Source organism: Drosophila albomicans, chromosome 2L, assembly GCF_009650485.2.
Source record: "Drosophila albomicans strain 15112-1751.03 chromosome 2L, ASM965048v2, whole genome shotgun sequence".
NCBI lineage: Eukaryota > Metazoa > Arthropoda > Insecta > Diptera > Drosophilidae > Drosophila > Drosophila albomicans.
Window position 1 is genome coordinate 16,289,211 of NC_047628.2, and position 12,362 is coordinate 16,301,572.

The 12,362-nt window shown below is 38.5% G+C and overlaps 5 protein-coding genes across 9 annotated transcripts in view; 2 read left to right on the forward strand and 3 right to left on the reverse strand.

Annotated features, from left to right (window-relative positions):
- Positions 1–12,362, forward strand: part of LOC117565600 (probable multidrug resistance-associated protein lethal(2)03659) — a 145,985-nt gene that overhangs the window by 128,366 nt on the left and 5,257 nt on the right. Inside the window, exons 2-3 of the mRNA XM_052002056.1 lie at positions 11,463–11,566; positions 11,643–11,728. Of these exons, the coding sequence (XP_051858016.1) occupies positions 11,490–11,566; positions 11,643–11,728 (163 nt within the window). The 5' untranslated portion in view covers positions 11,463–11,489. The remainder of the gene's footprint in view (positions 1–11,462; positions 11,567–11,642; positions 11,729–12,362) is intronic.
- LOC117563456 (lipase member H-A) lies at positions 187–3,149 on the reverse strand. Of its 2 annotated transcripts, none has more exons than XM_034241809.2 (6): positions 3,066–3,149; positions 1,769–1,803; positions 1,411–1,477; positions 917–1,324; positions 465–848; positions 187–401 (listed from the first exon to the last, which is right to left on the reverse strand). In XM_034241809.2, exons 2-6 carry the CDS (start codon positions 1,794–1,796, stop codon positions 248–250), a joined length of 1,041 nt encoding a protein of 346 aa, XP_034097700.1. In that variant the 5' UTR covers positions 1,797–1,803; positions 3,066–3,149; the 3' UTR covers positions 187–247. The 2 variants fall into 2 exon arrangements, with proteins under 2 accessions (XP_034097700.1, XP_051858017.1); XM_052002057.1 differs by lacking the exon at positions 3,066–3,149 and adding an exon at positions 1,863–1,899.
- Positions 3,415–7,090, reverse strand: LOC117563455 (serine/threonine-protein phosphatase PP2A 65 kDa regulatory subunit). Of its 4 annotated transcripts, none has more exons than XM_034241803.2 (8): positions 6,755–7,090; positions 6,259–6,412; positions 5,701–6,194; positions 5,159–5,638; positions 4,811–5,096; positions 4,472–4,744; positions 4,158–4,373; positions 3,415–3,788 (listed from the first exon to the last, which is right to left on the reverse strand). In XM_034241803.2, exons 1-8 carry the CDS (start codon positions 6,836–6,838, stop codon positions 3,763–3,765), a joined length of 2,013 nt encoding a protein of 670 aa, XP_034097694.1. In that variant the 5' UTR covers positions 6,839–7,090; the 3' UTR covers positions 3,415–3,762. The 4 variants fall into 4 exon arrangements, with proteins under 4 accessions (XP_034097694.1, XP_034097698.1, XP_034097696.1 ...); XM_034241807.2 differs by lacking the exon at positions 4,158–4,373 and adding an exon at positions 3,857–3,895 and having other exon boundaries at positions 6,755–7,088; XM_034241805.2 differs by lacking the exon at positions 4,158–4,373 and having other exon boundaries at positions 6,755–7,088.
- On the reverse strand, positions 7,304–8,282 carry LOC117563457 (COP9 signalosome complex subunit 8). The gene is made up of 4 exons (XM_034241810.2): positions 8,123–8,282; positions 7,995–8,059; positions 7,762–7,940; positions 7,304–7,710 (listed from the first exon to the last, which is right to left on the reverse strand). Exons 1-4 carry the CDS (start codon positions 8,177–8,179, stop codon positions 7,466–7,468), a joined length of 546 nt encoding a protein of 181 aa, XP_034097701.1. The 5' UTR covers positions 8,180–8,282; the 3' UTR covers positions 7,304–7,465.
- LOC117563458 (40S ribosomal protein S13) lies at positions 8,383–9,388 on the forward strand. Its single transcript, XM_034241811.2, has 3 exons — positions 8,383–8,533; positions 8,775–8,902; positions 8,974–9,388. The coding sequence occupies exons 1-3, from the start codon at positions 8,511–8,513 to the stop codon at positions 9,276–9,278; spliced, it is 456 nt and encodes a 151-aa protein (XP_034097702.1). The 5' UTR covers positions 8,383–8,510; the 3' UTR covers positions 9,279–9,388.

The window sequence follows — 12,362 nt, forward strand, 5'->3', positions numbered from 1 at the left end:
ATCGATGTCTTCTATTAGCGAAAATATCGCAGCCCTAGAAGTGAATAACTAAGAAATATCGATAAATTACATCGATTTTTAATATAAATTCCAGCAACATTATTTTTATCGATATACACACAATTTAATTTAAAATCACCCGCCAAGAAGTAAGGCTGTTCTGAAAAGCGAATTGAATAAAAAAACTAATTTTTTTTTGGTTTAACAGAAGCAAGCAACAATTTATATTTATTTATTCCATTCGCATTTAACATTCGCAGTGATCTACCTTGACAGGTATTGCAGTTTCATAGCTATTATTATTGCCCAACAGCTCCTTGGGATCCACATAGACAGTTCCCTCTCTGCCACGTGCAAAAGGTCTTACGCCATTGGTTTGTAAGTAAAAATCGCCATGTACACTGGAAATATACAAAATATATCAATAATAATTGCATATTTATAAGGCTTATGCTTCAACTCACTTTGTGGGACAATTGTGACCCATTACGACGGTTGATTCAGTTTCAATCGTCTTCTTTTGCTTAAATTCATCCCAGCTCTTTGAGGCTACTGCATCAAATCCTATGGGAAAACGTTCCGAAACTGATTCGGCCCAAAACCACCAGCTACGTCGATGGCTAGACAAATCATTATCGCTAAGCATTTTGTAATTGCGCTTCGGACATCCCGGCTGAAGTGTCTTGCCACCATTAGGCCAGAAATCGACAGTTCCACTGCTACTAGGTGCACCATAAAGCCAGGCATCTGTGTGTATAATATCTACGAACTCAGCGTCTTTCTTATTCAGATGATTACATAATCCAGCAAGGTAGAAAAGCGGGAATGCCGGGTCTAAGCCAGTAATTCTGCACAGCAAAATGACAGCAAATAGAATTACTAACCATTTAATTAATATTATATGTTAGGAATTTACCTTTTTATTTTCCTAACTCCCTTGGTGCGTTTAAGGATTTCACGACCCACAATACCAGCCATCTGACCACCCAACGAATGACCAACGATATGGAATTTGTCAATTTCCAGTCCATGATCGAACATTTCCAGCAGGACCTTGGCTAGTTCAGGACCCAACTGCTTTGCATTGGGAACAGCATCGAACATGTAATTACCATCAGCCAGCTCGCCCCAATCGAGGACAATCAGATTTGTATCGTTGCGCTCCAAATAGGCCTCAGCAATAACATGAATGCTCTCCACATCGGGATCCTCCAAATAGCCATGTAAATACAGTACTGTGTTTTTGGTCAAATCTAAATGCTCATCCTCCAACAAACTCTTCGAATCATTCAGATCGTAGATATCACTATCGGCTACACTGGGACTGTGGGAAAAACATTAACATTAAAAAACAAAACAAGAGTGTCAAAGACTGGTTAAAACAAAACGGGTTACGAAATGATTACATACCCATAGTAAAGTATAAACTTGGCTGTTGTAAGATCTGCTTTCGCATTTTTGAGGCCGCATAACAACCCTGAAAAAGTAAGTTATATCAAAAGGGGGTTAATATAGTATATAAGCATAGATAATACTCGTTGGGTGATAAAAAAGAAGATTAATTGAAGTGCCCTGATTGTAGTTATCTATTATTCTCACAAACAAATGGTATCCATCATATTTATGATTCACTACCGAGATTGAATTTCCTTTCTATAAATATGTAATTAAATATCCTTTAAGATTGAATTGCTTTATTTAAAGGCAATAACCCTCGTATTATGATTCACTAATTTTTCAGATCAATTTTCTTTCGAGTTTCACTTACTGGATTTATTTTTCACCGCCTTGTGCATATTTGTGCTGTAAAAAAATAAAAAAAATAAATAAATAAACTCAGATTACTTATAAAAATTCTTTACTTTTAAGAAAGGTTGAAACACTTCTAGTCGCTTGCCCTGATTAAAGAAAACTAAGCGAAAATCCATAGAATAAATCACGTAAAATTAATTCTAATTAAATTCCGACGCTTTTGGATTTGCGATAAGATACGGCCACGGAATACGGAATGCGGAATATTCAGTTCCCCTGTAAGTACTATTTTATGCCCAAGTGTTTATATATATATATATATATACATATATGGGTGTGTATAATTTTTACGTGCATATGTTTTGTCTGGCGATTTCTAAATCGCAGTCAAGCAAGCTTTAGTCGAGCACCCGTCATAATTTTTGTAACTGTAATACCTGTGCAATAGATGTGTCCGGTACCGTTATAAACGAAAAACCAGCTGCTCGACTGTAAAATACTCTGTTATACGTTCATATTTCTACTCTGTTATACAAACAAACAACACGTGCTGTCTCACGCATATTTACAATCTGCAAGCAGTGCAGTGAATAAGCTCCTTTTTTGTGACCCTTCGAACAGTTCGTAATTTCAAAGATCAATCAATCAGCAGATAGGAAAACAAAAATGGTCTACGAGTTTTACAGGGTAGATGGAAAAGCACTTCAATTTACATCCATGGCTATCAACTAGTAAATTAACCAACTGCAAGAGACACGACATCCGAAAGCGCCAAGCTAATCGGCGGGGCGGCGAACGTTTAATAAAACGCGCCACTTGAGCTCAAAGTGCGATAACGGTCACAAAGAGCATATCCGTGTAATTAGTGAATGAAATAATTTTGGTCATAAATAAGGTGAACTGCCTAACACACACATCAGTACATTTAATTATCCGTGTCTCTATAATAATAAAAGAGAAACATTAAAGAGCGTCCCCTAATTGCTGTAATACAGAATTAAATCACAACAAACCACTTGACCTGTGTACACACATTCACACACACAAGCATGCAAACACTTTTGTTTTACTTGTTGCGGCGAATCAGAAAATCATTTATTGGCTTTCTCTTTCGATGACCGAACACACACACTCAAACTGACATACGCTGTCATAGATTCATATGTATATATTTGCGCAATACAGTGTTTTAATTATGCATCCAAAATATAGTATTGTTTACCATATAATTTATTTTAAATATTAGCTAAGCAAACACCTTACATACTCTCAGTGAATTGATATTCGACGCGGACTGTAATCTTCACACTAACCTGAGCACTCGACGTCAAGGTGCGACGCGTCCAACCGCAATGACAACCAAAACTGATCTGCGTCAGTAATTACTCGCGTTCTCTCTCTTTTACATGCGCGCTCTCCATCTATCCATACATTTGGTAGGTTGCTCTCAGCAATAACACGCACACTGACACACACATAGCCCAGTGGTACCACAGCTACAAATATCGTTCGCTTTTGGCGCGACAATCGAAACATGCGATCGACTTGAAGTTTAATTATCGATAAATTGTTGCTTGCATTGGCAGTTGAGCAAGAAATATTTATTTAAATTAAGCACTTAATAAATACATTGGTAGCCCAGCTTTTACAAAGATTGCAACATTATTCTTTTACAATAAATTTTATTTTGCATTCAGATGCGATTAACCAATACATTTTTGTTTGTTTTTCAAAGTCTACACATGTTTTTTTTTTTTTAATAATGAATGTTTGCTTATGTGGTAAATCATGTATTTTATTATATAAGTAGGTAAGTGATAGATATTCTTATGTTTCGCGTTTTCTTTTTTTGTGGCTCATCCGTTATGCTTTCGCTTTGCTCGATTCATGCATTTTGAAAATGGTAAATATGTTGTTAGGGTCGAGGTTTGGGCTCTCAGTGGTGATCTAGTTGCGTTTTTATCGGCTCCATTTCTTTCTACACGTTAAGTTGAAGAATCCATTTAACAACTACAAGTTTCCGTTCTTAAGTGTTGCTACACAATAATTATATATTTTGTTGGTTGTTTGTTGTTTTTGATGCCAGCGTGTGTGAAATACATACATTTTAAAAATAGAATAAAAAATTATAAAGTTGATTACGCTATAAAATATGGATTGGTTCAACATTCAACAGTTGGAGGCGTGTTCATGTATGTGATACCGGGAAAGAGACAAAAGAGATTATAAAAACAACGATTAGTATTGGATTCCACCTTCGGTTGTACAATCAATTTTAAACATCATATTTTGAAACATTTGGACAGTCGCTTTGAGTTTACGAATTAGTCAAGAAACTGCACAGGGATCAAAAAGGACATCGAAGGCCACACATGAGGTTTTGGTTGGGCTACTCATCCTCTAACATTCCGTAACACTTTTCATCTGCTTTTCCGCATCGTTGGTGTTGTTATTCTCAGTTCCAGCATTTAGCTGCAGTTGCACATCACCGCCATCAGCTTCACCCCCTGCCGCTGCTGACATTGGCGGCGGCTCAACAACTAGACGCGAGTTCAATGCCGCTTCAATCTTCAGACCCATGCAGGGCGGCACAGCGGTTCTAAACACGTTTAGTTCCATTTCTATAGGATCGCGTTAAAATTACTTATATGCATATCATGTGTTTGCAGCTGTAGTGGAAGTGAAAAGTGTAAGAATTAATCAAGAATTTACTGCTTACCGGCGGCAATGCCCGCAATCGCCTGTGCAGCGAAATGTTTAACATCTACATCGGTGTCGGCATTCAGTTTGTCTAGCGTAGGCTTGACTTGTGCATCAATGACGCTGGCCTCCAAGAACGGTGAAATCTTCTGCAGTGTTTTGGCCACATTGAAGCGCACATTGGCAACGGGATCAGCGGCTAACAGCAACACCGTTGGCAGCAACAGTTTTGTGGTAATATCCGTGCCACACACCTCGGCCAACACATTCAAGCAGAACAGGCAGGTCATTCCTATAAGATATCAAGTACCATTTATTAGTAACGTCTCAAAACTATTTTCAAAATCCTTTCACTTACTGTGCAAATAGTTCTTGTTGCGTGACATGACTAATATCATTGGAATAATGGCTTGCTCGGCCCACGGGGCACCAAACTGTTCCACCAGCTTCTTCATGTTAAGTGTGGCTGCTTCACGAATGGCATAGACATGATCATTTAGCCAGCCCATGCAGAGGCCGCGGAGTTTCTGATCGAAGAACTCCTGTCCCAACTGGCCAGCGAGCGCAGGCATGTACTCAATGATTGCCAAGCGAACGCGCCACTTTGAATCCTCAGCCAGCTCGACAATGGCAGGAAGAAGGGACTGTAAGTGAGGTGGTTAAACAATCAATCATCAATTCATGTCACAAATAATTAAAGACTAACCTGTGACAATTGTTGAATGCCAATGACATCGTTGACACAATCCAAATTGGAGATAATGTTGAGACGCACTTCGGGACACTCGTCCTTCAGCTGAATGAGGAAGAGTGGGAGCAATTGTTCGACTGTCTGATAAGCGCCAAGCATTGGACTCAGACCCATGATGACAGAGGCCAGCGCCGATTTGACGTGTGGATTGGGATCAGAGACCAAATCGCGCACATACGGCAGAATTGAGCTCAAAATGATTTGCACTTGGTTGGCCTTGTCCAAGCTAGCGCAAAAGTCCTTCACTTTTGTGGCCACAGCGGCGCGCACTTCAGCCTCGGCATCCTTAAGCAAATATTGGAATGCGGGCACCAAATCGACACGCGTAATCTCTGGGCCGACGGCCTTCTGTAGGTCAACGAACTTCTCGGCGACCATGTAACGCACACGCCACGACGAATCGCTGGCGCACTGACGCAACGTGGGCAGCACCAACTAGAAAGAATAGAAAGTATGCGATAGAACACATCTAGTGGCATTTTAAGTGTCTGTCTTACGTGCTCCACATCATCCTGCGGCAGTAATTGTGCAATGCTAACGCAAGCCTCCACAGCCAAAAGCCGCACCGAATCCTGATCGTCCTGCGCCAGTTGAACAAAGTTCGGTATCAAATCGGATTTTAAATATTCCGTCTCGACAACTTTCGCGAATTCACCCAACTTATTTGCTGCTGCACGTCGCACCATTGGAGTCTCATCCTGGCACAATTTACGGAAATTAGCTCGCAGCTCGGCTTTCACGGGTTGTGTGACGCGTGGATAGCACACGGAGAACAAACCACAGGCCGAGGTGCGTGAGGTGAACCAATCGCCAGAGACCAAACGTTGCAGCGTGGGCACCACATGAATCTCCAAATCAAGAGCACTGTGCTCGGCGGCAACGGTGCGCAGCGATTCCACCGCCTTGTCACGCACCACGGTCTCCTCGACGGTGGCCAGACTCTCTAATGGCGGTAGCAAGTACATTGCATATTCGGGGCCGCCCACAAGACCTAGAAAAAGAGGATGAGGTGTGAATTGATGTGGAAGTGATGTTAATTTGGATTCTTTGCTTACTTGTGAAATTGCCCAATTGATCGGCCAGGGCCAATAAAACCTCATCTTCATCATATATGGTCTCGGTTAGGAACGGAATCAACTCGGAACGCGTGCGTTCTTCGCCCAAAGCGAGCGCAATCGTTGACAGCTTTTTGATGGAGTTCAGACGTAACTGCAAATGGTCAAAAATTGCTTATTTTCATTTTCTTTTATCAAATTCTCAAGTACTAATTAAACAAAATAAAAGATAGCAAAGCCCTCGCTCGCAAACACACTACACGCACACACATGTACACACGCCTAAATTGGTCTGCACACAATGACGCATTTTTTTTTGCATAGGCACATACATACTTGCACATACACACATAATCATACATAGATACATATGAAATACATACACATACTCATACACACACAGAAGATTCATGCACCCAAATAAGTTATTTGCTGTTGAATTGGGTAAACTTCGATCGTGTTAATTAACTGCACACCTATAAATAGTTGGACCAACCTGCACATCCTCATTTTTCAATTCATCAATTAACACCGCAATTGGATACAGGGAATCATCGACAGATTTGTCGCTTGCTGCCATTTTTCTTTTCTCACACACACACTCTCGTACAGCGAATCGGTTTTTTCTTCTCTATTTCGCACGAATTACAATTGGCCAAATGTTTGATACTACTGTTTAGCTGACAAGATAATTAAATGCTTTCACTGTTGTTTCTCAAGCAAATCTTTTCAAAATGTTCACGAAATAAAAAATTCTTCTCCGATTGATTTTCCAGTGAAAATGCGATGCCGTTTCCGTGCAATTTTTTTTATTCTTCTAAAAATGACACAACGAGACAAGAACGATACTACTCGATGCTGCAATAATAACAGTGATTGCTCCGCAATTTAACAGATTAACTCCACCGCATGACAGTTAACAAAACTCGCATACGTATACTTCTCTCCAGATTTTCTATTCAGGAAAAATCGTAGTAATTAATACCAAACAACTTGAAGCAAACAATAAGCGATTTAATATGACGGCCAACTTTCAACCAAAATGTTAAATGAAGGATATCTGCGGTCACACCCCGTAACAGATGTCTTTATTTGTCTTTAAACATATAAATAAGTAATGCACGACGGCAATTAAGAATTGATTATAAAATTTTAAAATATTGATGCATCTAATAGGTGTTATCGATTATTTTAATGTTTACTTTTTTTAATTTTCCAAAAATGATACGAATTCTGTTAATTTCAGCAGCTGATCATCGCTAGCCACGCGTGGAGCCGATTCCCTTATTTTCGGTATTAAAATATATTTATCCCCATCCTGCTCACGAGTCCAATCGAAGCAAGCACTCTTTAGTTCCTCAGGAGTCATTTGTGCCATTTCAATCAGGTTTTGCTCATAAATTGAAACATAGGCACTAGCCGTCAAGTTAAACAGCTCCTCGCGTTTACTAACTACAATAAGAAATTGGAGTATTTTTGGGAATGTATAGAGTCAGCACGTACCCAAGAGATCGTTAATAATGGCCTTGTTGTGCTCTGACCACTCGTATTTCATGTGTTTGAAGAAATCCGAGTAGTTGCTGTGCTGCAAGGCGATATTCAATAGATTTATTTGGTCTAGTTCTTTGTTTTGATCCTTCAAATTGTCGGGAATGCGCATCCATAGCATTTTGGCATTAGCTCTGCAAGCAAATAAAATGGTGAATGTATTGTAAATATAATTGCTTGCCGCTTACAGATTGTTTAGGTAGAGATAAATTGCCAGCATCTGTTGATAGTTTTCGGCGCTCATAGCGGTGTTCTGCAAATAGCGCCAGACCATTGTTAATTAAAATACACAGTACATTCGGACGATGACACATACCTCCAATTCTTCATTTTCCAGCTGACAAAGCGTTGTACTATAACTGTCTTCCTGCATTTTGAGAAATATTATTTATTTATTTTTTGATAGAACAATTTTTTGCAAACAACAGCTAGAGATGGAGAGAAGCATCTATGAGTGTATCGATATTTTTGAAGCTTTTTCGATATCGGTTTTAAATGGCAAACACAAGTAATTTTCATATTTTATCGAAAGTGTAGAGTTTGGTAGCGAGTAAATCCTATGTTAAATGCTGAGCATCTCTGTTAAGAGAGGAGCAATTCTGAAAGTAAATGCAACTCTGCGTGTTGTGTAGAGTTCAGCTGTAGAGTGTTGCTCCACAAGTCTCCACTTTCTTTTCGGTGTAAAAAACTAAGCTAGCAACATCATGGGTCGTATGCACGCTCCTGGGTAGATGTTTTTCCAATAGTTATTGAGCTAGTATTGTTGTAAAATGTGCTTGACTAACGTGCAATAACAATCCGCCACAATGGCAATATGTGCAACGCCCGCAACGGCGTAGTTTTTATGTTAAATTTGGCCACCATGGCAAGCACATGTTCCAACTGAATACGCTCGCTCTGCTTCTTCTTATTGCTTGCTGTCATTCACTGCCTTAACGAACAATACGAATTGTACTAATTTTTTGCAGCAAGGGTATTTCCCAATCAGCCCTCCCCTACAGACGCACAGTGCCATCCTGGCTGAAGCTTAACGCTGAGGATGTGAAGGACCAGATCAAGAAGCTGGGCAAGAAGGGCCTGACACCCTCCAAAATTGGTAAACAATAACTGTTGTTTATACTCTCTGTTTGAGGTTATGTTGACGGTAGTCTTTCTTTATTAATCCAGGTATCATCCTGCGTGATTCGCATGGTGTGGCTCAGGTGCGTTTTGTCAATGGCAACAAGATTCTGCGCATCATGAAATCGGTTGGTCTTAAGCCCGACATCCCCGAGGATCTTTACCACATGATCAAGAAGGCTGTCGCTATCCGCAAGCATTTGGAGCGCAACCGCAAGGATAAGGATGGCAAATTCCGTCTGATTCTGGTCGAGTCCCGCATCCACCGTCTGGCTCGTTACTACAAAACCAAGAGCGTGCTTGCGCCCAACTGGAAGTACGAGTCGAGCACAGCTTCCGCTCTTGTTGCCTAAGTTTTCTTTACCAATTATAAACTAATGTGTGAGTGCATACATTTTTAATGTACACCAAGTAGACCACAAAAGCAGCAAAATAAAACTATAATTTTGAGGAAAACACAAAATGTGCATAATGTGTGTGTTATTAATTCCAAGAGTAGTATGAAATTTACATAAATTAAGTTTGTTTAACAACACGACAGCCAAGTTGTTGGGGTGGTTTGGCTTCGTTGCCGGTAACAACAAAGTCGATTTGTTAATGTATACGAATGACAAATTAACCCTCTATAAAGTAAGCTTCAAAAAATAGGGTGCGACTTTCTTTAATTATATTAATTTGCTTAAACCACTGAAATTTTTAATGAGAAAATTAGCAATCAAAAAGCATTTTTTTTATAGTTAAGTTTTTTAAGTTTTAAGTTTTTTTATAGTTAATTGTCGATTAAACTAAAGTGTAAAGTAATAACAGGAATAGCCTTAACTTGTATCTTTTATTTAGTATTACAATAAGTGTTCGTTTGCTTAATTCAACAGCAGATACAATTCAAAAATCAATTACTCATGTACTTATGCTACAAAAGCTTTGAAAAGTATGTATATGTGTGTGTATGTATGTGTGTGTGTGCTTGATCTTGAGTCCGGCTTTGCAGCATCTTCACCAAACACTTTCAAACTCACCTTACCCATTACTAATCCCCCATATTCTCCGTATACTTGTTGATTGATTCACAAGCATGACGTAGTTCGTGTGCTTACAAGTATATAAGAGAGAGGGAGAGCGTGCAAAAGAGTGTGTATGTGTGTATGTACTTGCGATAAATTTGGTTGAAAAGAGCCGATTGCCGCCAGCTGTTTTTAGTAGCATGCTGCCCTTCCTTACAGGCAGACGGTTCAATTTTTGTCGTTGATGTTGAATTCGTGCTTACTTATTTTTCGGTTTTGTTAATTGCGCTACGTTTGGTGAAGCACATAAGAATGATTTACAATAATTATTGAGTTGTTGTCTAAGTTAAACAAACATACATATGTACGTATAATGTGGCGCCCAATGCGTTCTGGAATCATGTGAATCGAGCAATTATTTGTTTTATTTTTTTTTTTGCAATTACATGTGTGTTCATGTATGTGTGTGTGTGGACAATACATGTTTGATTAGATAATTTAAGAGCATTTGCAAAAAATGGCCTTTAGATAAAATAACAATAGATAATTGATATTAGTGTATTGTGAGCAGGAAGGAACTGTGTGAGCTTCCAGTAATGAAATACCGTTAATGTTGATTTTAGTTGTTGACATGACATTCCAACATAAAGCTACACACACAAGCATATGTGCATAAATACATATGTATACATATACACCTCGATGTCTGTTTGTGTTATTATGCTGAGTGCAAATATCACCGCGTGTTTTTTGTATAAAACGGCAATTAGTGTGTGTGTAATTCAACAGAATCGCCTTAATATAAAATACATATATACGCAATATATACGTAGTCATAAATAAACATGGTGTAGTGTATTATATTTCTTTGTGATATTTGCCCTTTTGTTGTTGTCCCTTGGAATAAACTTGCGAGAAGTAGAAAATAAATAGGTGAACACGCATACTTTGCGACGTGTACGTGAATATTTAAATCCACGATTGCACTTTTCGCATGCCGGCATTTTATTGCAGTGCAAGCATTTTTATGTACATACATACATATGTATGTATCACACAATAATATACACACACTGGCAATCAACTATGCGTTTAAGCGTGTGATTAACCATGTCCAAATCATTCACACATACACAAGAACCGGCGAATGATTAAGAATCAAATCGTGCAGAAAACATATACTCACATACATTTAAGTACGCTTACACTCAAGTGCAGTAAATTGCGGTTCTTTAAGCTCGGCTCACGCTATGCGGAGATCCAAAAGCTCGTGTGCTGCGAGCTTTGCAGCGAACAAGCTGTTAATTATGTAGTTATGTTTGTTCTTGACCCGGCTGACACAGAGAGTCGCACATAATTATCTAAAGTTATGAAATAAATAATTACACATTATTATTGTATGTATGTATAGGTGCACGTTTCATAGTTCTTGCACGTCATGATTAATCAATCAATGCGTTTCACTATAGGAATTAACAAAAATGACACGCACTATTCTTATCTATTTTTTTTTAATTTGTTTGTTTGCTTCTTAAGATACATTTGTCGAATACAGGTTGAATAATGCAGTCACTCAAAACAACCGATTTGCCGGAGAATCCTCGAGAACATGCCAATTTCATATCGGCAATATGCTTCTGGTATGTAATTGATAATTGATAATTGTATAACAGTGTATAACAGTTGTAATACACACATACATGTGTATTTATTTAGGTTCACCATGCCCACGTTCCTCAAGGGGCGCAAGAAAGTGTTGGAAACCAGCGATCTCTACAAGACGTTAAGGGAACACAAGACAGGTGCGTGTGCCACAATAAATTACAGATAACGAATTAGTTAACATCATTAATTCATCAGTCAATAGTCAATAGTGTTTAAAATATTTATATCTCAAGAAACCGGTTCCTTTCCGGCTTGTCTATTCAAGAATTCAAATGAAAAGCGAAAAATTTCACCTAAGGAAAATGTATTTCACAAGAAAATTGTTTACAATATGCCTATATGTATATATGTATAAACAGACAGAACAATTGATTCCACTCAATTTGTGGCTATGCCAGGCAAATCAATTGAGCACAATTATTGTGCATTTCGCTTATATACACAAAAAGAACAGCAAGCTAAAAATGAAGCAATATTTCAATTAATTTGCAAGCAATCATTCTCGTTAGCAGAGCTTAACTTATCAGCCTTAAAATGTATACTATATCTATAAAGATTTGTAAATCCGGTCATTGACTTCTGCGCTGCAGACTTTTATAATTGTTTATTTGAACGAATATTTTGTAATGTTTTGGGTAGATAAGAGACTAACCATGTGTTGTTAACATTATCTAGCAATCGTATAGCCGGTTTCCACTTATCTATACAGTTGTTCTACACACCTCAAACGCGTCCAATCATTTCTATAATTAATGATAATTATAATTACTA